This window comes from Thunnus albacares, chromosome 7, assembly GCF_914725855.1.
Source record: "Thunnus albacares chromosome 7, fThuAlb1.1, whole genome shotgun sequence".
Classification (NCBI taxonomy): domain Eukaryota; kingdom Metazoa; phylum Chordata; class Actinopteri; order Scombriformes; family Scombridae; genus Thunnus; species Thunnus albacares.
Window position 1 is genome coordinate 22,966,089 of NC_058112.1, and position 27,881 is coordinate 22,993,969.

General features: G+C 35.7%; 5 protein-coding genes and 1 long non-coding RNA gene across 7 annotated transcripts; 4 read left to right on the plus strand and 2 right to left on the minus strand.

Moving 5' to 3' along the window:
• Window positions 1–149: 149 nt before the first annotated feature.
• LOC122985066 (interleukin-17 receptor A) lies at window positions 150–9,768 on the minus strand. Of its 2 annotated transcripts, XM_044355443.1 has the most exons (12): window positions 9,703–9,768; window positions 5,271–5,320; window positions 5,114–5,135; window positions 4,740–4,883; window positions 4,460–4,578; window positions 4,226–4,352; window positions 3,753–3,800; window positions 3,492–3,649; window positions 3,269–3,343; window positions 3,094–3,163; window positions 2,653–2,748; window positions 150–2,568 (listed from the first exon to the last, which is right to left on the minus strand). In XM_044355443.1, the coding sequence occupies exons 4-12, from the start codon at window positions 4,861–4,863 to the stop codon at window positions 1,574–1,576; spliced, it is 1,812 nt and encodes a 603-aa protein (XP_044211378.1). In that variant the 5' UTR covers window positions 4,864–4,883; window positions 5,114–5,135; window positions 5,271–5,320; window positions 9,703–9,768; the 3' UTR covers window positions 150–1,573. The 2 variants fall into 2 exon arrangements, with proteins under 2 accessions (XP_044211378.1, XP_044211377.1); XM_044355442.1 differs by lacking the exon at window positions 9,703–9,768 and having other exon boundaries at window positions 5,271–5,511.
• On the plus strand, window positions 7,539–10,642 carry LOC122985068 (troponin I, slow skeletal muscle-like). Its single transcript, XM_044355447.1, has 8 exons — window positions 7,539–7,710; window positions 8,909–8,937; window positions 9,044–9,047; window positions 9,212–9,253; window positions 9,356–9,487; window positions 9,568–9,657; window positions 9,766–9,936; window positions 10,025–10,642. Exons 2-8 carry the CDS (start codon window positions 8,927–8,929, stop codon window positions 10,124–10,126), a joined length of 552 nt encoding a protein of 183 aa, XP_044211382.1. The 5' UTR covers window positions 7,539–7,710; window positions 8,909–8,926; the 3' UTR covers window positions 10,127–10,642.
• LOC122985072 lies at window positions 10,253–27,830 on the minus strand. The gene is made up of 4 exons (XR_006404013.1): window positions 27,761–27,830; window positions 24,587–24,680; window positions 13,724–13,822; window positions 10,253–11,011 (listed from the first exon to the last, which is right to left on the minus strand). It is a non-coding gene; the product is annotated as an uncharacterized LOC122985072 (long non-coding RNA).
• On the plus strand, window positions 10,994–14,446 carry tnni4b.2 (troponin I4b, tandem duplicate 2). Its single transcript, XM_044355451.1, has 8 exons — window positions 10,994–11,029; window positions 11,980–12,007; window positions 12,131–12,134; window positions 12,243–12,284; window positions 12,427–12,558; window positions 13,283–13,372; window positions 13,672–13,845; window positions 13,992–14,446. The coding sequence occupies exons 2-8, from the start codon at window positions 11,997–11,999 to the stop codon at window positions 14,076–14,078; spliced, it is 540 nt and encodes a 179-aa protein (XP_044211386.1). The 5' UTR covers window positions 10,994–11,029; window positions 11,980–11,996; the 3' UTR covers window positions 14,079–14,446.
• Window positions 17,013–21,611, plus strand: LOC122985070 (troponin I, slow skeletal muscle-like). The gene is made up of 8 exons (XM_044355449.1): window positions 17,013–17,194; window positions 18,240–18,270; window positions 18,386–18,389; window positions 18,559–18,600; window positions 19,201–19,332; window positions 19,438–19,527; window positions 20,496–20,669; window positions 20,810–21,611. Exons 2-8 carry the CDS (start codon window positions 18,260–18,262, stop codon window positions 20,897–20,899), a joined length of 543 nt encoding a protein of 180 aa, XP_044211384.1. The 5' UTR covers window positions 17,013–17,194; window positions 18,240–18,259; the 3' UTR covers window positions 20,900–21,611.
• LOC122985069 (troponin I, slow skeletal muscle-like) lies at window positions 21,713–26,706 on the plus strand. The gene is made up of 8 exons (XM_044355448.1): window positions 21,713–21,958; window positions 22,626–22,669; window positions 22,797–22,803; window positions 23,361–23,405; window positions 23,535–23,666; window positions 24,292–24,381; window positions 24,530–24,703; window positions 25,302–26,706. Exons 2-8 carry the CDS (start codon window positions 22,659–22,661, stop codon window positions 25,386–25,388), a joined length of 546 nt encoding a protein of 181 aa, XP_044211383.1. The 5' UTR covers window positions 21,713–21,958; window positions 22,626–22,658; the 3' UTR covers window positions 25,389–26,706.
• Window positions 27,831–27,881: the final 51 nt, after the last annotated feature.

The following is a 27,881-nucleotide window of genomic DNA, read 5'->3' on the forward strand; positions in this document are numbered from 1 at the left end:
TTATATGCAGTAACTGGTAAAGTAATTCAATTACTTTTTGAGGGAAGAAACTGGTAACTGTGACTAATTACTTATTTTCAGTAACTTGCCCAACACTTTACTCAGCCAAGTACTGGTTTTCATTAGTATAAATAGGAGGACTTGAGCTGTGATTTTTAATAGTTTTTATTTTATTTTACAGTTGTGTAGGTTATGTATTTTGACTAGTTTAAAATATTGAGAGACTGGGAAAAATAAAATTTGACATGTCTTTCTACTTGTTACACCCTGATGGGCAATAAAATAGAAACAAGCTGAAGAAATATTAAGCAGCCACCTCTGTATGTCTACTTTACAACATCCATTATTGTCTCACATTAAATTACAAAATGAACTCAGTCAAAGCCAGTTCTTCACACTTTTCACAAGAACACACTAAAAATGGCTACAGGCCCAGATCTGGCTCTTCAATTTAGTTCCTGCAGCCTTGGTTATTTGGTAGAAAACACGTGTGTGTCTAACTTTATTTCTGCGTAGACCAATCTTTAAGGAAAAACTACAGTAGGTGTTTGTCAGAATTAAAACAACAAACATTACCTCAGTTTCTTGAAGGAAAAATCAAATAGGCTCCTCAGTTGCATCAAACCCTGCAGTGTGTTTTCTGTCACTGGAAGGCACAAGTCCAATTCAGCCATTGTAACGATTTTCTATGCTCCACTTACTTACTGCAAATTCCCACCACCCTCCCCCTCTGCGGCCGCTCTCTGAGACTGACACCCGAATTCCCGAGCAGGGGTCTGTGTTGCTATCTTTTTTTTCCTCCTATTTCACTGCATTTATTCATTACAGACTGTTTGCTGAAATTTACTGCAGTCAGAAACTTATTTGTTGGGACAAAACAGCAAATGCCAGACATTTTCATTAATACTGTACAACTCATTTTGTGCCATCGTTGCCATTTCAACATCGTCTTTAAATGTAAAATCTCATCAGTGACACTGAGAGGATTACAAACACATATGTAAACACAAACCAAAGTCTACACTTAAGCTCCCTTAAAAAACCTGACATCAATCTAAAGCAGTTATAAAGTATATCAACACTTTTCTATGCAACAGGAGAGATCATGTACCTATGAAAATACTGACTTCTACTTCAAAATATCCATACTTTCAGATATTAAACCCTACAATCAGCCAGCTCATTCTAAAAAAAAAAGTGTCTCCACAAGCAGAGTTTAGTGCTTACCTTCTCCTGTGTAACAAAAATGGTAGAAACTTTGCCCAGAAGGCTGAACTTTGACCCAAACACTGTTTACACAGCCCACAAGCATCAACCACAGATCTCTGTGATGTTAACTATTCAGGAATTGTCTCCTGGTCAAAGCAAAGGATATTCAACATTAATGTTATATGCACAAATATTACAGAATAGATATGAATACAAACAAAATACAGTATCATGAAATGTCCACATAGATATCCTTTTTTAAAGTTTGCAAAGAAGTGATAAATGTTCCTCCATGTTTTCTTCATCCGTTCAGCATGTAACAGCTAATTCTCTGTTGTTTATTTCATGTTCCGATATCAGTTTACTATCCTATGTTTTTGTCCAGTTCACAGATGTCATCAAATTGTACTTGATATTTCCCTAAAACTGGCTGCATGTCCTCAACAATATGGGGGTTGAACTGAAGTGAGGTGGACATTTGGAGCCGTTCAGCCATGTAAAGTTGTATTTTGTCTACAGTAAAATCACTTTCTTGTGTCTTTACATGACTGATAACTTGAGTTGAGTCAGGTTCACAATATGTAATGGGGTTCATGGTTGTTTTTGCATCCTGGTAGATCTCGGCTGAGGTCTCCTCAACCTCCAACTCTGAGTTTTCCAGTAATTCCTCTTCAAACCACTGTGGATGCTCCAGCTGGTATGCCTGGAAAGCCTCTATAGAATCTCGTAAGGCTCTACCCGAGGGGCAGTGATGATATTCATCTTCTGCAAGCCCGCCGATGTGATTCACTCTGCCTGGTTCGTGCTTTTCAATGTCCAGGATTCTGAAAAAAAGCTCCTCAAACTGTTCCATTAGCTTATATCGTACTGTAATGTTGAAAGGTGAAGGAACATCCTCCTCGGAACAAATATCATCAAAATAAGCCACTATGTACTTTTTAAATGATGCAGATCGGACAAAGTGGGGAACCATGAGGCTGAGAGCTGGAGTGAGCATGTCGCCTATTGGTGAGCGGACATCCTCTCTCAGAAAAACCTTTTTATCGCCACACATGGCTCTCCATTTGGCTTGCACTCCTCGTGAGCACAGGATTAGTATTTTATCTGAAGAGCTTTCTATTTGCTCTCTGTGCCAGTCCAGCCACTGAATACTGCCAAGCATTCCCAGTCTGGTAGAGTCCAGCAGATCCAGGACCACTTCAGTACCACATGTGGTTGCCAGGAAGGCACAAAGCTTGAGAACAACAATTTTGTATAAAGGGTGGTCGAGAGAATAGATGACGAGGACTCTTTTTCTGTCTTGCACTTGAAAACATTCAGGTTGTTCTTTGGCAGCAGATGTGGATGTGTTCACGGGATCTAAGAGAAAGATGCAGTCAGACAATAATTATCTATTCAGCTTGTGTCTTGTGTCTATCACATTACATTTAAAAGAAGGTAAACCTTTATGAGATGAACTCCACAGCCAATAAGCAAGACATATTCCAAACAAGACCAGCCCCACAGATGCCTTTATAAGTAAAGTCCGTGTTGGATAATCTAAAAAAAAAAAAGTTACAGTATGACAATATGATTAGCTAAATAACTCCAAAAAACCAAAAATATGATTATGTCAGTGATTCCCAACCTGGAGGTGAGGACCCCACCAATGGGTCACAAGATAAATCTCATGGGCTTGAAAGATGATTAATGGGGTAGAAGAAGAAAAAATGGTTCTTCTACATGAATTTTAATTTATTTTCAGTGTTTTCTAAAAGTTTTTCTGTTTGGTGGGATTGTTTTACCTCAAAAAAGGGTGGAAATCACTCATTTACGTTACTGTATGCATTATATAGTCATTGAAAACCTACCATATCCTGTATATATGTCAGAAATCGTACTTACAAGGACAGTAATGGAATGTTTTCTCTGGACGCTCACAGTCATTCTTGCATCGTATAAAAAATGGCCGAATCTTTGAAAAGAGCGGACGAGATGATGATGCGCTTTGACGTTATATTACTACAACTAATATTACTGTTTGAACAGTATGGAACATTAAATCAGAAAGTAAACTCACCATTATCACCATTTTACACTGCAAGAGCTGCGATAAACCCAACTCAAAGGTCACATTCTGTGATGTTGTGTTCTCCTTTTTGTACAATGGAATAACACAGTAAGAAAATGCCCAAACACTGTTATATCAGACTAAATAAACACATCATATGATAGTAGTATACAAGTCTCACAACACAGATATTTTTCTTATCATTGATAAAATAATGTAAGTGTGTAATTACCTTTGAGACATTGTTTGAGCAATGGAAACCATGACCCTGAATGGAGACTTGGTATTTCTCTGAATACTTTGCTGCCTCAAAACCCACGACAATGGACAACATTTTATGTTCCTCATCAACTGACACAGAACGAGTTATATGAGGGTCCCAAAGACTACCTGAAAGAACAAAACATGCAGAGTACAACATCTAGATAGTCCTGAGTCTCTTACAGTACTCCATTAAAACTTGTGCGATGTAAAGAAGATTAAAAAAAATTACCATTTTCCAAACACATCTGGGCCTTTTGGATTCTCTGGTCATCACATCCTGGCCATGACAGTAAATATTACAACAAGATGATGAGAACAAGATGAATCAAATCACTGTGAATTGTGGTATTGATTTCTGAGAAATGTTCTACAATAAGCAGTATACAGTATAGTGATACGTGCACATAATAAGAATTAATACTGCATCACATTGCTTGTAAAGCAAACATACACATAAATTGATTTAGGTTGGTAAGTAATTATTCCAAAAAAAAAGACAATAACTTCCAACAAAACAAGACAGTGGAAAACAATATAACCAAATAAAAAAGCATAGAAGATTTTCTATAGACCATGAAGGGGTAGGCTTAAATTACATCTTACATCTACCTATATAACAATACAAAACCTATTTGTTGTCAAACGTAATTTACAATATTCCTACCAGGCTAATGCCAACATCTGGATCTGGAGGTAACTCACCAGGGATGATAATTTGCTTTCTGATCCTGACCTGATCACGCTCGATCTCAGGTTCTGGCAAATTAAAAACTGTCACCATATATGAATGCCTAGGCTCGACCACAACTCCATCCAATGAAAATGTCCACTAATATAAAGAGAAAATCAACTGTAGGTCTCTTATCTGTTAATACAGGGTGCATATTGGTTGACATTCATATAGCAAAAGTTTTAAAAAACATGGTACAGTCTTACCTTTTTATCGTTTGGATTCAGCTGTTGGCGGATATTGTAAGAAAACTGCACACATATACTTTGATTTGTACTTTCATCCAGAATATTTATCTCTGATCCACGTAGCTTTAATACAGATGCTGTGGGCAGAGGAGAGTTTATTTTATATTATTTATAATGAATGTATCTCAAATACTTTATTTTCTATTCACTTCTAATCAAAGACCTGCTGATTTGCAACTTTATTTGGACATATTTTAAAATGTCAGATAGACTTTAAAATAGTTAAAGCCTTACTTACCATCTGACCTTATTGTCCACGTCACATTCACAATAGGAACAGGCCTGTGTTTGTCCATCCCAACTCCCACATGCTCCGAACCCCACTCTGGGCCAGTAGGAGCGAGATGTGCGGGCTCAACCATGTGTTTGTCTGAGCAGTTATCTGATATTTTGGTGAATGTTTGGTGAATATATCATTATTCTATATATATGTCACTGATGTGTACTTGTGTGTGGACAGATGAATCACAAATCAATATTTCTCACCTACAAATCATTCCATCTTGCTAAGAAATCTTTGTAATGTTTGGAATAACTGTTAAATTTAAAGATATGATGTAGAGGATGTATCAATACATTAGCAGTACAATTTGCCAAAAAACAGATACTTACTAATTTTGCAGTGGTCAAGACCCTGGAAAAAACACGAGAGTTGAAGCTTTTGGGCTCACATACACAGTAAATCATGATTCCAGACAATAAATCCCCTTTGATTTACTTTTATAAGAGTGTTATTATGTTTATTTTATATAAAAAATTGAATTCTCACCAGTTGACTGCAGTCCAGACGCTTGTCCAAAATCCAAAGAGAAGACGAAACTGTGAGTCCGGCAGTCAAATAGAGGAAACAGAGAAAAGGAACATGGATCATTCTGACATTGCTGGTGCAGCTCCCCGATACAGGTGGAAAATGAGTCAATGAATGAGAAAAAAGGGATATAATTTGCTTCTTTTGGCCAGATGATGCAAAAGTGTGCTTGAACAAACACAGAGAAGCGTCAGCGCACTATAATTTGTGATTCGTCTAATGTTTATCAGGTGCTGACATCTGAGTATGCAGGAAGGATGCTCTTATCAAATGTGGTTTGTAGTTTCCATTCTCACAGAGAACATTGCATAAGCTGAAAAGATTGCTCTATCTGAGGCTCGCAGACTCAGTACACACTTAAAATGTACTTTTATAGATGTGCTTTTATGCAATATCATCTTTAAAAGCACTCGTGGTTTTATTTTCCATGTTGATCTCCTTTTCTTTTCCTTTACCTCATTCTGTGGGCATCATTGTATTTTGTTTTAACACTATGCATTGATTTTTCATACTTTTTATTTATGTTTTGTGTTTATAAATGTGCAGATGATGTTAAGCACTTTGTAAACCTTTCATTATTATTATTATTATTATTATTATTATTATTACTATAGGTCTGCAATTTACTATACAATTCTGTGAGAAAATGTTGCCTTATTGCAGTGCGTATGTACACTGTTGTTTTCTGCCAACAGCAAATCAATATGTCAAACCATCACTAGGGGGCAGCAGTGACAAATTTACAAGTAATAAGTTCCTGTTTGAATAAATTGCAGTTGTGGCTGGAAACAAGTTTACAATGAAAAACTCTCCAAGACAATTGCCACATTTTAAAATGAGTTAAGCTGTTGAACAAGGAAAAACATTTTATTCACATGCTTAAACTACTCTTTTTAGGGGGGCATTTTTGGCTTTAACATTCAGCCTGACCTCACGCGAACCTCTGGCGACATCAACTAAATATACAGATAAGATACAGAATCCAGAGGATCAACACATGAAACCAGCAGACAGCCGAGGATTTGGACCATGAGCTCTAAACCTGCAACTAGGTGCTACTGCTTGGTTAACAGAGATTAAATTCTAAAGGACAAAAATGTGGCCACGGCTGTGTGTTAATTCCTATAGCTTTGTCTCGGTGTTACTGTGTCTCCTACTGGACATTGAGCTCAACTATATCAGTTTACATAACACTAAGAATGACACACAGACAGACAGACGTGTGCCACTGAAATCTGACCAGAATAGACTGTAGAGGTGGTATTTAATCTCTCCTCTGTGGTACAGATAGTTCATGTAAAAATATACTTTTATGCAGTAGATACCCTAAGTTGTGATGTGACATGCTGTGTTCAGGATTTTAAAAACAGGTTGATTAGCAACGCTTCATTTTAACTCCACCATTTAGCATTTATAAGCAATATGTAACAATTAATAAATGGTTTATAACACATTATAACACTATAATGTAGTTGTAAGCACATATTATTCCTCTTTATCTGTGTATTTGTCAACAATTATAACTCCTCCTATGAAGCATCCATAACTGGTATATAAACACACATGTGCTCATCATTCACATTCACTTTTTTTTTAGCAGTTTATAAATGCATTTAAAACAGAGACAATTTATAGGATTACAACTATGTTATCAAGCATTTGTTAACGGTTTATATAATAGTTATTAAAAGGAGCAGGTATAATTGTTCATAAATACATTAAAAACATTTTAAAAAGTCCTTATATTTGTTTACAACTACCCAATGAGTGCCATAATGTATTAAACACCAGCCAAACCTTTGGACACACCTTCCCATTCACTTGAATAAGAAAGTGTGTCCAAACATTTGACTGGTATAGAGTTTATTGGTGATTAGTTGGGGTTAAAATAGTGTTTTACCTAATTTTCAGTACTGGGTGGCATTAAAGCCAGTTATACTGTTAAAAATATACGTATTCAGACCCATTTCCCCTATAGAGAATAAAATTATTGTTCCATAAAATGACTAAATTCAGCTTAATAAACGTCAACAGGCACCTCTAAAACAAGTGGTCTTTCATGTGAGCTTTTGCCAGTACACCCCATGACAAACTTGAAAAGGCAGACAGGCTCGTAGCACCTGATATCTGCAGAGGAGGATAACACAGCTGTCAGTTAGGCGAGGGACGTGTGAAGTGTGCCCTTGTGCTATCGCATGAAATAAATGTGTCACGGGTTGAGGGCAAATCAAAAAGGGTTGCACTGTGATGCAGCAATTGTCAGGTGGACAGGGAGTCTATTTTAGCGGGCCATTCACATGAGACTGGGAATACATAAATCTTTCACTAATAACCATAAAGTGCTTTTTCTTTTCCTGACTTGCCATTGTTGCTGCCCTCTCTGATATCCCTCAACGTCAAGGTAAGTTTTACACAATAATAAACTGGAGCTATTAAGCACAAGAGAATAAAGGTAAATTAGATCCATTACGGACGTTCAAAGGACTGATTGACCTTGTGGATTAAGTTTTCTAGTTGCTGTGACAGCAGTCCAGGTATCTAAATGTCTGTCTTTACAGTCATTAGTTTGTCTGGGTCAAGTGAAGTCCGGATTTAATGAAGGGAGTAGTGAAGACTAGATACTACGGCTGGTATTTATGAAGGGGAGTCTGTGCCATGTTGCTACTTTTGTCAAGGTCTTTTCAACTGTTAAAACGTGGCTCTCTGGCTTTGACTTCTACGACACCTCAAGCTTCTTAATGATCTCTTGATCCTCTAAGTGAGAAAATGTAACCTGAGGCTTAAACTGGTATCAGCGAGCTTGACCCACCGCTGTGGCCAAAAAGCTGGCGTGATAAGTGATGATGGCTAGCTCATATGAACTGGCGACCTCCTAGATGGATGGGGCAAGGCTGCAGGCTTACTGAAATCTTATGCTGCTCTGCTTGTTCACTTTGACTTTTGCACCCTGCCAGACGGGCTTAATTTTAATTGGATTTAATACCGTGTTGTGTCAGAAGCACTGACATGCTTACATCCTACTTTGAACCTTCCATCTGTTATTATTGCATAATGCGGTAATTTATTTAAAGCCATTGCTACAAAGACGCCAAATAAAGTGACAGAATGAGACAGGGATGAAAATCTGATCTGAAAATGCAGCTCACTGGCTTCCGGGCAGCATTTGTTACTTTATCTTTTTATGATTCTCACAGTGCGTTGGATACTGCTCTTCTGTTGGCTGCCAAACCTTCCAGGGGCTTGGCTTTCTCTGGCATCATCAAGGCCACAGCAGCTGCTGCAACACAGCAAAGCATGGGGGCAATGTGGCCAAATATAGCTGTGCAACAGGCTCACAGTCAGCCCTTCATAACAATAGGAAAGATTATGTGGTCCTAGAAGGATACTGAAATGTATCAGAGAGCCCTGGAGGACAGTTAAGACTAAATAAATGTATTAAACTGTTAACTAGTGGGATTCACCAATTACATAAAATATAAAAGATACTACTGAGACTGTGTAATTTATACAAAAAGTGAAACTCTGTGTGATACAATATGAGTTAAAAATACATGTAGAGCATGACTTACAAAATCTTTTTTTTCTTGTTGTCTACAAAGGCGCTATAAACAGCAGACATGTCTGAAGGGTGAGTATTAGCTCCTCAAGGTTACCACAATCCTGTACGGTTTTGTATATTAAATAATAAACAAATGTCTTTTTTCCCCTGCTTTTTATGTCACGTGTTGATGAAGACCGGTGAGTCAACATAACAAAACTCTCAAAATCATTAATTAATCATCAGTTTTGGTGCAGAATATTATTGCATTTCATGCTTAAAAAGACATTTGAAAACCTTTATCAGTGGATATATTTGATGTACAAAGTGTATAAAGTTTATACCTTATATATCTATCTCACAGAAAAAGTCAAAATATTCAGCCACACGCCGACTTCATTTGAAGGTGGGTCTTGTAAACCTTTATGTGAACTGTATGTCCCACTATGCCACATGATGAAAGACAGTTTTCACCAGGATTTCTATAACATCTTACATATTTTTACAGTCCAAACTACTGAAGAAGGCAGCGTCTATGCTGGTGGCTGAAAGCGAAGAGAAGAAACATGAGAAAGAAAAGGCTATGAATGAGTGCTTCCCTCCGCTGAAGCTGGCAGGTCTGTCAACCCACGAACTCCAGGTACAGATTCCACAGATCATCCTGATTCAAGCATTATTTTTACTTTAAATCATTTCTAACTTTTTTTTTTTCCATTGCAGGAACTTTGCAAAGAACTACATCGTAAGATTGACGTTGTAGATGATATACGTTATGATATGGAGATTAAAGTAGCCAAAAATGAGAAAGAGGTACAGCAGATTTGAATCAGGGATTAATTTCATACATTCACTGACCTATTTGGATGTTGTAGTTGCCTGGTTATTGATTCCTCTTAAACTGTGATGTTTGTTGCACAGATCCAGGCATTGAATCTGAAGATCGTTGAGCTGAAGGGGGTAAAGAGGCCAAACTTGAAGAGGGTGAAGAAAACTACAGATGATATGCTGGGCGCATGCACCGACAACTCCAAACTCATGAAGGCTGATTTCAAGGCAAACCTCAAGACAGTGAAGAAAGAAGAGGAAAAGGTGAAGTTGTTAGCTGCGACAATCATCCCCAGAATGAGAAAATACATTTAAAAAATAGTTTATGATCAACTGTACATCTATTTTACAGAGGGAAGAGGTGACTGACTGGCGTAAGAACGTGGAGGCCATGTCTGGTATGGAGGGCAGGAAGAAGCTGTTTGATGCCGACAATAAGAAGGTGGCTGCGTGAAAAAAAGGACACAAGCACCCCGGGACACAAAACCCTGAGTTTGCAAATACAGCGTATGTCTTTTCTAGGTCCAGGTTTGTTGTGTTCATCACTTCCTTTTGTTTATCTTTATTTTTCACTGTCCAACTCTCACGAGTTCTCCATAACAAGAGAAAATTAAGCAGGTGTTGTGAAGAATGACGTCAACCCTTGCTACTTGTAAATGGGTAAATAAATGCACTATTTAGATTATACAGTATTAAAATAGTTTTATTATTCAATGAATACACACTTGTATGAACAATACCTCTGTTTGCCAGTAATGTAATGTGAATTGTATAGTATATACATACTGACCTTTGCATTTTGAAATTGATATTGAATAATTATATGCTCTGAAGAAAATGAAGATCCGTTTTATGAATTTAAGTTTTACGGTTTGGTGTCTTTCAAAGTGCAGTATTTGTATTACATAGATGATGGCGCTGTCCCACAATCTGTAATACATGTGATGCTGATTAAACAACCATTACCACATTTCTGCTTTGTTTCTTTAGTTTGTTCAGATTTCCAGATTTAATCTGTATTTTTAGTCTTTTTCAATAACAGTCATAATCATGATTATGTATCATAATCACAGACAAAATAAACCTTAAAGACTTTACTAGATTACTGGAGTAATTACTGCCCGTACATCCTGTACTCCTCGTACTGAGCAAATGGAAATACAGTGGTAAACCTGGTGTTGGGGGATGTAGAGGTGTAGTGATATACATTATACTGGCGGTCAGGACAAAGGAGTCTATTTTGGTTAGCCACTCACAGAAGGAAATAGGAGCCAATAAATGTGACTTGAGGTTTCCTCTTGTCATTTAGAGACTGCCACTGCTCACCTCACCAGGGTTTCTGCAGGGATAAAAAAAGGTATGTTGACTTTTCTTGTAAGAGTGTGAATAGTGGCGGCTAGTGTGGTTTAAGGATATTTAAGATACTTTTCACCTGTTGCATTTATGTAGAATAATTGAATTAGTAGCAGGTGCCTTATCAGATAGATAGTGACACATACAGACCTGATAGAAAAACATAAACTTGCAGATTTATTCTAAAATTTACTTTCATTGAAGTTGGACCAAATATAAGATGTAAAGACGCAAAAATATGACAATTGCAACTTCTTACCTAGTAACAAAAGGTATGTTTTCAATGTGAAGTCACATTAAATTTATTAATTTAACGTTTAAATTAACTAATCAAGTAATTCACATAGTGATGTACAGTTCAGTCAGTTATACTAACTAGTAGTGAACATTTACATTTTAACTATTTTAACAAATGTTAATGAGAAGATGATTTATTCCAAAGCTAAACCACTTGAGTTTTGTTACATGCAGTACTTGTCAAATATTTGGATACACTTTCTCATTCAAGTTAATTTTGACTGGTACTGTATATTCATGATATTTGAGAATAATTAATTCTGATTTTAGTTCTGAACTGGCTGCCTTGAAAGTGAAGAGACTCCGATTGGGATTAAAAAAAGATTATTCAAACAATGTGCAGCACTCAAGCCTGTGGTATTGCTAATTTAACAGCTTAATGTTGGTATGTCACCATACCAAGGTCCAGATGACTCGGATCTCTTGGCTCACTTAACAAGAGGCAGATCAACAGTGTGTACTGTAGTACAAAAATATACTGGTTCATAATACATAGAAAAGTGAAATATTAGTTATTTATATTAGTTGACAGTGTTTCTAAAATATCAATGTTAACCACAAAAAATATTGATAATGGTGCTGTATGCATGAAGTGAACTGCTCCACTGGATGATGTATTCTTTCTAATTTTAGTTTAAATTATTTTATTCTTCACAGACAAAAGGCTTCAAAATATGTCTGAGGCGTAAGTTATGATTTTTATTATGTAAATCAACATTTCTAAAGTCATGGTAGTTCTTCAGATCTTTATCATGTCAATACTGACTTTTATTGCTTTACCTTTTCCATGTCTCAATGTCCACCACAGACCAGTAAGTTCTTCATATTATTAGTGTGTATTTAAAGAATCTTTATTTAGAAACCTTTATGTACTGTAACTGTTGTTTCATAAAATGTTTGTCTACTTCTTTTTTGTGTAGAAAAAATCAAAGATCTCTGCGTCTCGCAGACTGGCTCTTAAGGTTTTGTCTTTTCTGTCTTTACTACAATAAAATCTGACCAATAATAATTTACTGCAAATTCAATTTCATGACATTTCTTATAAATCCACAAAATAACAATGACTGTGAGAGTTAATAATTCTCATTTTATTGCTAATTTCAGACTAAACTGCTGAAAACAGCAGCTGTGATGTTGGAGAAAGAGAAGAAGGACAAGAAGCAGGAGAGAGAAGCTACTTTGAGTGAGAGAGTCCCTTCACTTCAGCTGTCTGGTTTGTCCATGCAGGAACTTCAGGTATGTGCGGGTCACTGCATGAACCACCCATCATACTACAATGAAACATGGTTCAAATGCTCCCTACCTAAGCTTCCCTCTGAAGCAGCGCATACAGAATGTTCAAATGCCTTTGTCGTCTATATTTTATATTTCAGGTATTTAGCTCACACCTACCAGTCTCTAAGAACTTATACCAGTAAAACAATCATTAATTCAAATATTAATTATGTGGCAAGCAACCAGTAATAATGAGAACTATCAACACATGACTCGAATAAAAGACACTTAGTCACTTAGTGTAATGTGTCATAAATAATTTAGTGCTCCATTATTCACTCCAAATCAGAACTTAGATAAATTAAAAATAAGAACACTTATCACCATTACTTATTTTGCAAAAAAAAATGTATTTTGTTGTGTTGGAAAGATGAGACTGCTCCAACTTTTAATTTATTTCTTGATCAAATATTTTCGTCCCCTTGAGAAATTGTCATTGGAAAACAAAAAATGTGGACGAACTTTCTATGATTTTTGGTCACCTTTTATCTTGAGTGGAATGATGAAATGTGTGGACTGCATTACTTATAGTATCTACAGTTTAATGAAATGGAAAATAATTAAAAAAAAAAATTTTAAAAAATAAAAATTTAATTGAGATTTGTAACTAAGCAACAAGCCAGGAGACTGAAGGCTTCTTGTGAGTTTGTTTCCATGAATTTTATATGGTTGTTTCTGCCTGTAGGCTCTGTGCAGAGAACTGCACCATAAAATTGATGTGGTAGATGAAGAGCGTTACGACATTGAATCCAAGGTGGCGAAGAATAACAAGGAGGTTTGTGTTCATTCATATTCATTTGATGTGCATGTGGATTTAAATCTGTCTGTAGTTTATGGATTATTGTGTTTATTATTCATTGTTTAATGATCAAACATGAACCTTTAAGCATGCTTTGCAAAAAGCAGAAGCAACATTATAGAAATTGTGTTTATTTTTATTTACCACTAGCATTTAGGGTTGATTGTTTTACTGAGTGTGGTTTTAATTATTTTTTAAACTAATTTTAATTTTGAGTGGGATGTTTTTTTAAACTGGCAGGGCACAACTGCATACTGATCAATTGTTTCCTGCAGATCGAAAATTTGTCTCTTAAAATCATTGAGCTGAAGGGTAAGATGAAGCGACCTGCTCTCAAGAGGGTGAAGATCTCAGCTGACGCCATGTTGGGCGCTCTGCTGGGTTCGAAGGTCAAAGAGTCTGTGGACTTCAAGGCCAACCTGAAGACTGTGAAGAAGGAGGAGGAGAAGGTAAGTTTTTCAAGATGATGCCAGGCTAGGTTGATTTCTTGGTTATAAGATGAACTACAGCACGATTCTGTAGTATTGCTTGTGTTATTTTAGGGTTATTTGTGAAAATACAGCATTTCTAAGCAATATTTTCTTATTATAAACAGAAAGAGGAAGTGACTGACTGGCGTAAGAACGTGGAGGCCATGTCTGGTATGGAGGGCAGGAAGAAGCTGTTTGATGCCGGACAGTAGATTTGTATTCATGGACATTTTAAACTGCTTTAATAGATCTAATGTAATTGTAGTGAAAGAGAAACTAGAGAAAAATTAGGTTAATGTTATGACACACAACTAGCAAACCCACAGTGTATGCGTGAGTGTGTGTTTATAGACTTCATATTTGCAATATGCAAAAATATTCATATTCAAATGGATGGAATTATATATATTTTGCATTTAAATAAGTTGTACTGTGTTGTGTTTTTGTGGTGTTGACACCCGGAAAATTTTGTCTACAATTTCACCACAGCTAAGAATGTGGTGAAATGTGCTGTTTCTTGATGTTCTTGGAAAAGAGAAAAGTTTATGTGACGATAATAAATAAAAAAAACTGATGCTGAGCTTTTATTTTCAAACATCTACTTTATCATTGGAGCTACTTTTTAACACTCGACTGGGACACAACATCAGCCAGATGGTGGTAATAGTTCCAGGACTCGGCTCTTGCCAACAGCAGCAGCTGAGAAGATGTTAAATCATCTTTGTAAATCAAAGCAGACGTAACATTCACATTAAGAACGGTGAATGTCCAAAAATAAGAGGTCGCAGGTTCAGGGCTGCAATAAACACACTAAAAACAACAAGGGAGCAACCAGAGCACACATCCGCAATCCTCACTAAAAATAATAATTATTAGTAGCAATAATTGAGACCATGTTGGAAACATGTGTTTTCACTTTGACATGTTATCCCTTGGATTTTGTTTTGTACCTGTAATGCATAAATGAATCATATATATATTGAGATTAGTCGATTAATTGATTGAGAAAATTCACTGGTGACAATTTTGACCTTAACTGTTCATTTTTCATGCAAAAATATCAAAAATGTGATGGTTCCAGCTTCTCACATGTTAAGATTTGCTGATATTTTTTGTCTTATTTGATATTAAAGTGAATATATTTGGATTTAGGACTTTAGGTTGGACAGAAATTTGAACATGTCACATTGGGAATTTTTGATGGGTATTTTTCACAGTTTTTTAAAATATTTTCTAGACCAAACTATCAATTTATGAAACAAGACAATTATCAGCAGATTAATCCATAATGAAAAAAAGCATTATTTGCAGCCATAATAATAAAAACTATTAATAAACTTCATTATCCCATTATGCAGGACACAAAATTAGCACCATCCTCCAGCCAAATGTTGGCAAAATATGCAAGTGGCTTCACTCACCAGCCAAAAAAACAATGGCAATCTACTGAGTGGCTGGTAAAATTGACATTCACCAGCCATTTGGCCAGCGGATAAAATAGTTAATTTTGCACCCTGCATTATGTTTAAAAAGGATTACATTAAATAGATGCTTTTATCCAAAGCACCTCTGAGTACCACAGGCTGAATGAGGCATCAAACCTCTAAACCTGGGTAAACTATTGAGGACTTTTTTGCTGCTCTTTTCAGTCCCGGCAGAGAAGTATTTGCAAACTAGAGTTTTCTGTATTTATTAACTCTTGTCAGTGCATCCAATATGATGAATAATGATAAACAAAGTATATCATGGGGGGAACTCATCTAATTTTACACATTAAGGCCACTTTATTACTTGTGAAGAGTACTCAGCCTCTGACGACAGTTGTATAATGTCTTCTGTGGCTCTGGAAGAGGTTTGACAAGTCAAATAACCTCTGATGATGTCACCAGGGTTATTTCGGCTTGGGTTTGCATATTCATAACAGAAACCTGTGTTCCTGTTGGTGTGGAGGAGTGTTCGAATTAAAGATACTATTGGCTGCATTACGGGAAATGTAGGGTCCAGCATTCCTGGAGGTTGATCCATATTAAATTAAATCATATTAAAAGTAAAGCTAGCTCAGCCTCTAAAGCTTAATTTGAACCACTTTTTTTAATACGTCTCTTGAGAGTCCCCAAACTTTATGAAGGCACAATATTTGCAGAATTACTACTTTGAGGCAAATACTAAGAGTAATCCAAGTGTAGTATTTGACTTTGGGTACTTGACTATTCCTGTTTAACTGTTCGTTGCCTACCTATCCTTATGTGAGGGCATGAGTCACAGTCCTTTGCTCAACTGAACATTTGACTCCCTGTTACAACAATGACGCAGATTGAATTGCGGCTGGCTCAGTTTACAAACCATCAAGTCCTGACTAGCACCTGTCCTTGTTCCTCTGCTCCCCTAAATAAAACCAGAGTAACCTCTGACTTTGTTCTTTCCTCCAAGGTGGTGCCATGATGCTTTATCAGGGAACAAAACTTGCATCATACACACGTGCATGAATAGTGACGTATTAACAGTTCAGTGGTGGTCCTGAGGAGAGTGGGCGTGCACTGGACATTATACTACTTATTTAGTAAAAATAATGTGGTGGTGAAAAGTATAAAATCCATTCCAACTGACACAAGAACATAAAGGCAATCCTTTTTTAAACTGCAGCCGAATAGACGTCCAATTGTGGCCTCCCAATCACCACAACACTGCCGTTGCCTTTTTCATTAAATGGAAAACATCAATACAAACCCAGATAAGAGAACAGGTATTAAAAACCTCTTCAGGCTCCGCTGATGGTACTTTTAGATGCCTATAGATGGACAGCTTAAGGTAGTCCAGATCCACATGTGGACGGTGCTGTTTATTCTATAAATAAAGGTGCAGAATAAGTAAACACCGACACTCTAGTTGTATATCTGCCTTCTGTTTGACTCCTTTAAAATCTTATCTAAAGTCCAACACGCTGACCGTGGGCAAATGTTAATGTGTGACACTGACCCAGCATGAGCGTAGTCACCTTTTTAAACGCTCACGGTCACTTCCACCAACAGGTGTTGTCAAAACCATGTAAGATACCTGAAAGTTTGAGCCCATAAATGAAGTTTTATTGCCCCCTTTCCTGTCTGAATATTGCGGTGATGCTATGTGCAACAGTAAATGTCACTGTTGGTGGAGGGACAGTAGCAGTAGCACAGACTGGAGTCTATTTTAGTGAGCCATTCACATTTGGCACAGACACTATAAATCTGATTTTTCTCCATCGTCTCTCAGAAAGTCCCTGCTTCCTCCCTGACACACACTTTTCTTTAGTTTGGAGGTGCATTTGAAGGAACTGTCCAGTTTCATTAAGGTATGGAGTTGATCATTTTCAAATACTTGTGTATTAGAGTAAAGTTGGTATGGTGGTGAAAAACATGCATGTTAGAACAACTACAAACTGTTAGCTTTGAATGTGTAAAATCTCTATTTCAAGGAGTAGCGTTTTGTCTTTACTTATTTGTTGTTTTATTGGTCAGTTATTGTGACTAACATTAACAGCAAGTTGAACATTGTCAGCTTACATGCCTGTGGATTATCTGGCCATTCACCTTTTTTGTCACCTATGCGGAGACTCCTGTGAGTTATGTTAACACATCCACTGACTCAGCACTTTAATATTTTGCATGTGTTTTTATTGTTATTTTGCTCTTAGTATTTTAGAAAGGTTCATCCTGTGAAAATGCATGCAGATCAAATCGCAAACTAATGTCTGCACTATTATTTAATTTGGTTGTGATATGTATTTGAAGTTGTGATTACAATTTATTTTCATGAATTTTCATTTTAATAAGTTTAACAACATTTCGGCAATGTTTTGTGCACCAAAATATTGTTCCCAATAAATCTTCTCTAATTACAAGTGAAGAAGACAGCATGCATAAGTTCTTTGTTCTATTTTAATTCCACATGAAAAACAAAAACAAATATTCTATCTATATTTTTAGTGATTGCATGTAACTAAAGCGTGATCACAATAAAATAAAGTAAATGTAATGTAATAAAAAAGTGAATTAGTGCATAATTACTCCTTTGGCTCATATAATATTCCAATCTGTCATAAGGGATATACACAACTTTTAAGATCCTCTTTACTGCACCAGGGGAAACGTTAGGTGACTGAACAATAAATAACTTGGTGCAGCAGCTTTAATGGGGCTATGAATGTTTGGAGTAGGTGAAATACTTTGACACGGGAGGTCATAAAGATCATCAATCTTTAGCATACAGCTCAATTGAGCAGGTCTTAAAGGTTAAGGAAACTTATTCTTTTTGCAATTAAGTGTGTGATGGTAAAAAAAAAAAAAAAGGATTAAGAAGAATTAAGAATTTTCCTGTTTTTACTTTGCTTATTCCAGTGTGAGAATTTAAGACAATCATGGCTGACGCGTGAGTATTATCACTTTTGGTTTAATTTAATGTGTTCATCAAAGTATAACTATGTATTGATATTCATTTTGTAATTTTCACATGTATTTTTTCTCTCTTGTTGATGCTCCAACAGACCAGTAAGTACCCTATTATGACATTTTCATAAGCCCTTTTTTCAATCTTCTATTTGTTGATTAATGCCATATAAAAAATGTTTGCAAATGTAATGTAAAGTGCTCTACAATATGTAGTATACTGTATATACAGAGTATATTAAACGATTTTTTTTAAATCTGTGAATTCTAGAGGAAATCAAAGATCTCCTCCTCTCGAAAGCTGGGGTTGAAGGTAAGTGTTTCGTTATTTGAGATCTTTTCCTCTATTTATTATGAAGAATACTGTATGAGAATGTCAGCATGTATTTAATTGTATACTCCTAAAAACCCTGAAGAAAAACAATGATTGTAAGCTTTACAAAGATGTGTGGCAAATACTTTGCCAACATACCCCATAAAGAAGTGCGTAAATTAATACATATAAAACATATGTTGCACACAAATGTTTTATTAAATGTTAGCATATATATATATATATATATATATATATATATATATATATATATATATATATATATATATATATATATATATATATATACATACACACACACACACATACATATATATATATATATATATATATATATATATATATATATATATATATATATATATATATATATATATATATATATATATATATATATATATGTTGTATTGAATGTTTTTAAAAGGATGAGTTAAGTATACTCACGGTCAGGTTTTATCATAATTATTAAAATTCTGATACTTAAATTGACTTTTGCCAGATTTTCCTTGCTCTGACTGCTCCACAGATCACAAAATTTAAACAAAAAGGATTTTTCGTCTACTTTGAATGTTTCCTTAGATCAGGATGTTGGCGGTTGCTGCTCAGATGCTGGAGGAGGAGAGTGAGCAGAAGATGAAGGACAGAGAAGTGTCTCTGTCAGAGAGAGTTCCTCCTCTTACAATGTCTGGTCTGTCTTTGCAAGAGCTTCAGGTGTTTCATCTAATTCGGTTATTTCCATGCATAAAATCTCAGCTCTCTCTTGTGGAGTTCATGTTATATTCTAATACCACTAGAGGGTGTCTTACTCTTCCACAGGATCTATGCAAAGAGTTGCACCGCAAGATTGATGTTGTTGATGAGGAGAGGTATGATATTGGCCTCAAGGTGTCCAAAAATGACAAGGAGGTGAGTTACTCAAGAATAAGTAGCAAGAAAAAAAGAAGATGCATGTTGAAATGTTTTTAAAAATCACTGCAATTAGTGTCTCTACTATTATGACAAAGGTCCCAACTCAAAAGAGCTAAAAATGAATAAACAACGCCCCCAAGTGGCTGCAGTGAGAATAACAAGAAATAACAAAACTTGCACATAAAGCTTGTTGTTCTTGGAAGATACACCCTTCTAAGTTTGTTATATAGGACAGATTATTGACCCCAAATATTTTAAAGTTCAACACAGTTTATAGCTGAGTTTTAAACTGAGCTGGTAGTAAAGTTGGAATTGTCTGCTGGCTGTGAGAACTTGACCTTTTTCTGATCACTTCATGGCATTTTACAGATGAGTTTGGGAACCTTGGAGCCAGTAAAGTGGCTCGATCCAAGATGGCAGCCTGGCAGTGAATTACAGTCTACTAATTGGTTCTGAGTTACTGAAAGAATGATTATAAAACACAAAACCACAGAGAGTCATAGTTTTAATCTATTTTACAATCAATAATAAATTGTGCCCAGTATTGAGTAATCATTGTGTTCACTGCCACTAAAAGATTGATAACTTCCTAACCACAGCTTAATAAAATAGTCTGTGAATGTAGCAATTATAACTCTTCCCTTGCTTATTTTATTTATTAATCTTTAAAAAAATATTATTTGTTTTGTAAAGTAGTAATTCATCCCAGAGATGCCTTTGGTTTACCCTGCTTTTAAGGGCTGCTGAAGGAATCTGATTAGTTAAACAGTTGTGTCCTTGACTCTGGGAATTAGCATTTTTTCATGTTCGTTTTCATTTTATAGAGTGAACTGATTGGAAGAAAACTGTAAGCAAATTGAGAAATATCATCTAAACTGTGTCCCCTACCTCTTCTTGTAAGACTTAAATAACAGTGCACGTTAGTATAACACACAGTTCTTTCTATCACATGATTCCCCAACCAGATTGAGAACATGAATCTGAAGATTATCGAGCTTCAGAGTAAATTCAAGAAACCGACCCTGAGGAGAGTGAAGATCTCTGCTGAAGCCATGTTGAGTGTTCTGCTGGGCTCCAAACACAAGGAATCAATCGACTTCAAGGCCAACCTCAAAACGGTCAAGAAGGAAGAGGAGAAGGTACACCTGGCTTTTGCTTTTGCTTCAGATAATTCTTATTTCTGGTTAAAATTGAAGTATTATATAGCTTTTGTATAAAATTGTGTTTTTTATGTATTTTATCTTGACTGTTTGTCCATGTTATGTTATGTTCCCAACAGAAAGAGGAGGTTACTGACTGGCGTAAGAATGTGGAGGCTATGTCCGGTATGGAGGGCAGGAAGAAGCTGTTCGACGCCTCTGGAAACTAACGAAGAAACTAATTATTCATGTTTAAAAGATCTTCTCGTGATGAAGTCTTAACATTACTTCATATATACTGTACATCTCATCTACAGTGTATTATATAAAAATGGTAGTTTGGACAAAAACCTTTAAAACCAGGATAGTCTTGTTTTTTGTAATTTGTAGAAATAAAGGAAAAGCAACAAACTGATTGTTTAAAGAGGGATTGTGGGCTTCAAGTGTTTAAAACTGAAAAAATGAATTACACATTGTATTACATACATACATATATACTGTATACAAACAGAAGATTGCCGTAAACAGATTTCAGTATTTTTTAGGAACTGTTTTTTGTCATTAACAGCTGTGTGTTAGTGATACAGTCAGTAATTGTTTGCAGTAGCATGTTTCATTCTCACAGTTCTCCTCTGCCACCTTGTGATGGCAGCAAAACCTTTCAAACCATCACAGACAATCCTGGAACTACAGTGTATGTTGACTGTGGAGAAATTATTGTTTGTCCCTCGTAAATTAACTGCTAGAGTCTGTTATATGCTGTGATATGTCAAAATTCAAAATTAATTGGCTATTAAAATATACATTGCTAAAAACCAACCAGTATGATTGCAGTCTTTGTTGAAGTTATTGCACTGAGAGTATATTATATGGATACTTGGTTTATGTACTTGAGATGCACAAACAATGTTCTCTCAATAAAAAGAAACCAACTCTGATGTTGTTTTTCTCCACTGTGTAATCTAATAATCCCCTTGCGTTGTATGAAGGATCAACTCTTTACTTTCACACACATAATATTGGACTAAAGCTCCTACAAACATCACCCCCCTTTTCTCCAAGACGAGGAGACGGAGGCACTAAGAAAACATCAAGTGGAGAGTTACGGCAAGAACTTTCACACCTCATACATATGGGATGTGAGAGATGCAGCGCAAGAATGGTGAGGACAGAGGGTCTATTTTAGTAAGCCACTCACATGAGCGCTTGAAATCTATATATCTACCCTCTTTCTGTCCTTCTCATCTCAGAAAAAGGTGCCTGTGAGTATTTGTTACCTGCTGTATAAGGTAAGGCTTTTTTTTTATTACGAAATAACACAGAGAATGAAGGGATCAAACAGTTAATGAAGGCTTTCTTTACAATAATCTTGAGACAAATTGTGAGAAAATCTTGCTACTTTAAATTCATCAGTCAGTGTTTCAAAAAGAAAAGCAGTTTTTTCTTTCTTCTAACAGCATTTATGTTAATGCCATGACTTTGTTTTTAGTTTTTACCAAATGAAAGATGTCTAATTTTGCATGTGATTCAGGGAGGAGAGGTTTTTTTTCTTCAAATTTGAGATTAGCTGGTTTAATCTTGAACAGAAGTCCAAGTTGAAGTTATAAATAAGTTATAAATATCACAATGTTCATTTGATTTGTGTTTTACTTTGCAACCCTTTCCCATTGCCTAAAATCTAGTAGTGCCATGTACGTTTAAGTACATTTATAAAACATGTAAAAAAAACAAACAAACATGAATTTGCCCTCTTTGATTTACATGTACATTTCATTTTTTGAATACTTGTCAAGTAACTATAACTATTTTTGACTTTGTTTGAGAATATGTTTCTAGTCATACGTTTGACCTTAAGACAAAGTCATACATTGTGTGCTGCTATCAATCTGCAGCCAACGGTGCTTTCAAAACCAGAACTGATGAAAACTGACAGTTATTTTCTTTTTATACTGATAGATTTGACAAAGTGAGACACAGAGAACTGCAAACATGTCTGAAGCGTAAGTCTCATTAAACTTTTATCACATCAAAACTAAAATGTGGCATGTGAAATACCAAAAATGTAACAAACTACACCTTTTTTCTTTCCCTCTATGATTTATGGACACCTTCTTCCAACACATATAGACCAGCGGTGAGTTGATTCTACTTTCAAAGACAGAATACATATTTTAAATTTATTTTGAGTCAACAATTCATTACATCAGTTGTGGGACTAAAAACTCTCTCTCTAACTATGTTGAAGGATTAGACTATAGGTATTCAGCACGTGAACTACACAAATATGTTAAAGTGTCTTGACTATTCATGGTATTAAATGACTTCATAATTAAAATAACTAAATTATATAAGACTTGAAGTAAATCCAACTTTATAAGAAACCTAGCTTAAATTTCACTCAAGCTGTAAATAGTCATTTTTCATATTTGTTGAATTAGAACACAAATAATCTGTAGAAATCTAACTTTTATTTGAAACCCTGTATGTAAAATCTTCATGAATGGGGAGAACAAATATAAGAATGAACAGAATGACAACAGAAACATCTGTCATGAGGTTTGTTTTGGCGAAATATGAGTTAACTCAATGATGTGCTAAATTTTACACTAACCTCTATTAGTTTTGTACTCTTCTATATTTCAAATTCTTTGTCATAAATCTGAATGAAATATACACCATCTTCTTTTCCAGAAACCAAAGCCAAAAATCTCTGCATCTCGCAGACTGTTCCTGAAGGTATTTGTAACCGTGTATTTGTCTTGGATATTAATGCTATAAAAAAAGAATTTACGTTGTTTAAGTGCTATAAATCATGCATTGTCTTGTTGACTGAGGTGTAATTCTGTATAATGTGTTCTGTACCAGACCAAACTGCTAAAGAAGGCCATGACCATGTTGGACAATGAAAAGCAAGTCAGAAAAGATGAACGAGAGCGGATCCTTGCTGAGAGAGTCCCAGCGCTCCAAATGTCAGGCCTGTCTACGCAAGATCTACAGGTATTTTTATCATGTTGAAGAACTAAGCATTTTAATCCACAGAGAGGAAATGTTAGTGGTTGTGGCTTCACCGCAAGTGTACATTAACTATAATAACTGTTGAAACATGTCACCCAAATCAATTCCCCACCTACCTCTAGTGACATTTAGCCGCAAGGTACTAGTTTTGGTTTTATTTTCAGAGGTTTTGTGATAGACTTCTGCTGCCACCCAAATATAATCAAGATGAACAGATTTTTGTTTGTGGTGCTCAAAGTGTTGAAAACTGACATTCGAAAACCTCAACAGCATTGTAACTTTTCAGGAACAATTCCCCAGTGAACCAGAATAAACCTTTTTAATTGGGACCATTAGAAAATTCTTCCAATTAATCTGTGGATCATACAAATCATACAAAAAATTCTGCATGTGTTTATATATATTCATATTTATGGTATATTTTGTACACAAACTATACCTCTACACATATTGCACTGTTTATGTGCATTGTTCCCTACTGTGTCAGTAAAAACTAAACATTATCCTTGTATTTTCAGACCAATTACATTTAAAAAAAAAAAGAAAAGAAAACTCCGTCATTTGGTATTTAATGTCAATCTCATACACTAAAGGCTTCTGTCCACAGAATCTTTGCAAAGAGCTACACCAGAAAATTGATGTTGTTGATGAGGAGCGGTACGACATTGCTTTAAAAGTGTCCAAAAGTGACACAGAGGTAAGTTATATTCATTACTCATCATTATAGAGTTAAGTGAAACTTTAGGGATGCACACTGTATATTCACGATTTTATTTGGGACCATTATAAGTGAATGGCTTTGCAATTAAGCATGTGGCTTTGTCATTTGTGTTGGGGGAAAAAAGATACAGGATCTGTCTCAGAAGATCTTTGAGTTGAAGGGCAAGATGAAGAGACCCAACCTGAGGAGGGTGAGGGTGTCTGCTGACGCCATGCTTGGAGCTCTGCTGGGCTCAAAGGTCAAAGAGTCTGTGGACTTCAAGGCCAACCTGAAGACTGTAAAGAAAGAGGAGGAGAAGGTAATGCATAACTTCAGTTTATCAAACAGTATGAAGTGTCATTTCAATTCAATGTTCTTTATTTAACTGGGATCATCCAGTCATTATAACACTCATTTCCGCGAAACAGTGGGTACATATATTAAAAATAACACACTACTCAAATGATAAAACATATCACTACAATTCATAAATAAGTAGTATACATTTGGTGTACAAACTAGCTAAGGGTGTAGATTTAAACTTTCAGGAAAGCACACATTGGACAAAATCAGAGTAGCATTGTGAAAACTAGTCGTAACAGTCTAAATGCAGGATTTTAACACTAATGAAGCTAAAGATATACATTTCTTGAGCATGCACTATATGCAGATATGATAGATGGTGGGATAATTAAAGCAGATTCAGACGATGACTAAAATGAAACCCTGATGTGAAACCTAGATAGTTTAAATGACGTTAAAGGAAGTAGAAAGCAGACTCAAACAACTTGAGACTTGTCTCATTTGTTTGAAAAACGTGAAGGAAGTAAGAATCTTTGCAAAATGACTACAAAATGACTACAAGTACTTGTGTTTTAGTCAGAATGATACAAAATTTTAACATTTTTACCCTACAGAAAGAGGAAGTGACCGACTGGCGTAAGAACGTGGATGCCATGTCTGGTATGGAGGGCAGAAAGAAGCTGTTTGACGCTGGGCAGTAGTAGAGTTTTGGTGGATATCTTTGTGAAGATATTTGCTGCTCCATAACAAGTGGAACCACTGAATCATGTGACTGTTGTTCACTTTAGTGACAGTGAAAATGAAGACCAGTTTAACTAAGTGTAAATTCTGGCACATTTCATGTTTCAACTGTTTGTGCAAATGGCAATAATGAGTATATCAACTGTATGGTAATTCTCAATGAATACATAGTTTTTTACATAATGTATAATGTATTATGGAAAACACATGTATTTTATATGTTGGAGCACTGTATTACTTTTGTAGTTTTTAGGATCCATATGAATTCATGAACACAGCACCACTATTGGCTGTCCACATCACCTGTAGTGAAGATACTTGCTTGCTTTTTGACCTCTGTTACAATAATCAACAGACAATAATGAGAAAGAATGCAGAAAGGTACATTTTCCAACATTTATGAAAATGTATTTCTACAATATATATTTTTCCCAATGCCCATACTGCCTACAAAACGCATCTTTTGAATAATAGCCTTTTGTCTTAAGCTAAAAACATAAAATACAATAACATTTTTGTGTGTTTTTGCATTTTGCAACAAGAAATGTGTCTGCTAGGTTGATAAAGAGAATGAATACACATTCCAGGGGCAGCCAGTTTTGGGGGTCAACTGTTCATGGAGTCACAGCAAGGTGAGCATCCTTGAAAAAACTAAGAAGTTATGATGCAAAGTAGCAGTGTTATAAATTGTGTATCAAATAATAAAGTGTAATTGATATTGCTCAGAGAAAAAATGGTCCTTTGTGCCTTAAACTGGAATGTTACTTGTATTTGACAGCACTGTTTGTGTATTTGTACTTATCACGTTATGGTACGGGTGCAAAATATACCATCAGATGATGTAAATTGTCTATTATCAGAGATTTTGCAATACTGGTTATACTTTGGTAGCTCTTCCTTTAACATTTTGGTTTGTATTAAACCATTATAGGCAAATCTTTTACGGCAATATTGGATTTTTATATGATTTCATCATATAAATCAATCAATGTGATGAAGCACTGTGATTTGTCAGGTATTTTCTTGGTGGATTAGTCAAAAAAGGCACATCTGGTCTGATTATTTAATGTTTCTAGTTTGATTTCCAAGAAAATGTATTATATATTGATATATACCATACTATACTGTGATGTAGAATTTCATTGATATTGCCCGTGATCCCAATATTTGTTCTCAGTCACCTTACTGTGGGGACCCACTTCCCATTTTGGGACTAAAAATTTGGTTCCTACAAGATAAACCATTAAATTTTGGGGGGTTGACACTTGGTTTATGGTTAAGGTTAATGTTAGAGTTAAAGAATGTGTTCAAAGTTTTTCCAAGTCTGTATTAAAACAATGGTCTGGTGCCCAAATGAACATTAAAATAGGTTTTTCTTGCCATAATCATTCCCTCTGTTCATACTGGCCATTAGAAGATCCCTTCTTAAGTGATGGGGGCAAAAATCCACAAGCCTCTTTCTGTGCAAAAATGTATTTAAAAGTTTACCTGAAGCTAATATGAAGCTTCAACGGTCCAAATTACTCAAATCAATTAGATATCTTTCAATATTACAGTCTTTTTTAGTGCCAAATTCCCTAATTTTGTTACTATACTGCCACCGCAGCTCAACAGGGGAACATAAAGAGGGAATTTGATGTTAAACAGACTATAAATGTGGCAGATATTCACTTGATATGACTAACTCAGACTGCTGAAGCCTCATATAAGCTTCAGATAAACTTTTAAATGCATTTACTTTCACTGAAAGTACATTTAAAGGGGATCTTTTAATAGCCAGTGAGAACAGGATGAATGATTACAGTGTTCATATGGGCACCTGACTGTTGTTTTAAGACAGACTTGAAAAATTGTTAGCATATCCTTAAAGCTGAGTCTCCAAGATATTAATGTAGTTAAGTAAATGCAATGTCCTCCTAAGTGACAAATAGTGTGTGTGTGTGTGTGTGTGTGTGTGTGTGTGTGTGTGTGTGTGTAAAATTATGCAACATTCAAAAAGTCAGGTTTCAACATACAGACAACAGTTAGGTCATATGATTCTCCCTGGCTGAGGTAACCTTACTGTACATTACGTGGGAACAGCAGCACCTCTTTCTGAAACTATACGATTATTTTCGTTCTTTTAATGTTTCCACAGACACCTGCATCATTTTAGGCGGGTAAGTTATAAAATCATACATTAACAGTCCCTTATATCCTCCTCTAGATAAAGTTGTGTCAAACTGCTGTGCCTTCCTACAAAACGACACAAATCTTCTCTGAACTGTAAACTACAACGTCCATATTAGAAAACGTCATCAGCTAGATTTGCTAGCCAACTGTACTCTCATACATCAACGTTTAATGCACGGTCAACGGCTCCTGCCCCCTCCTTCTTCCTTCACGGCGAACGTGCCTGGCCGTTACTACTTCTCCCAATTATGGACATAACGTTTGACAAAGGTACCGCCCAC

Excerpts from the sequence above, each read along its gene's own strand:
- LOC122985066 (XM_044355442.1), bottom strand. The coding sequence starts at position 5,372 with ATGATCCATGTTCCTTTTCTCTGTTTCCTCTATTTGACTGCCGGACTC. Across the intron at positions 4,353-4,459 it reads TGAATCCAAACGATAAAAAG|TGGACATTTTCATTGGATGG; the intron begins GTAAGACTGTAC and ends TCTTTATATTAG. Across the intron at positions 3,344-3,491 it reads GCTCAAACAATGTCTCAAAG|GAGAACACAACATCACAGAA; the intron begins GTAATTACACAC and ends TTGTACAAAAAG.
- LOC122985068 (XM_044355447.1), top strand. Across the intron at positions 9,658-9,765 it reads TAGCCAAAAATGAGAAAGAG|ATCCAGGCATTGAATCTGAA; the intron begins GTACAGCAGATT and ends TTTGTTGCACAG. Across the intron at positions 9,937-10,024 it reads TGAAGAAAGAAGAGGAAAAG|AGGGAAGAGGTGACTGACTG; the intron begins GTGAAGTTGTTA and ends TCTATTTTACAG.
- tnni4b.2 (XM_044355451.1), top strand. Across the intron at positions 12,559-13,282 it reads TGTCCATGCAGGAACTTCAG|GCTCTGTGCAGAGAACTGCA; the intron begins GTATGTGCGGGT and ends TTCTGCCTGTAG. Across the intron at positions 13,846-13,991 it reads TGAAGAAGGAGGAGGAGAAG|AAAGAGGAAGTGACTGACTG; the intron begins GTAAGTTTTTCA and ends TATTATAAACAG.
- LOC122985070 (XM_044355449.1), top strand. Across the intron at positions 19,333-19,437 it reads TGTCTTTGCAAGAGCTTCAG|GATCTATGCAAAGAGTTGCA; the intron begins GTGTTTCATCTA and ends ACTCTTCCACAG. Across the intron at positions 20,670-20,809 it reads TCAAGAAGGAAGAGGAGAAG|AAAGAGGAGGTTACTGACTG; the intron begins GTACACCTGGCT and ends TGTTCCCAACAG.
- LOC122985069 (XM_044355448.1), top strand. Across the intron at positions 23,406-23,534 it reads CTCGCAGACTGTTCCTGAAG|ACCAAACTGCTAAAGAAGGC; the intron begins GTATTTGTAACC and ends GTTCTGTACCAG. Across the intron at positions 24,382-24,529 it reads TGTCCAAAAGTGACACAGAG|ATACAGGATCTGTCTCAGAA; the intron begins GTAAGTTATATT and ends GGGGGAAAAAAG.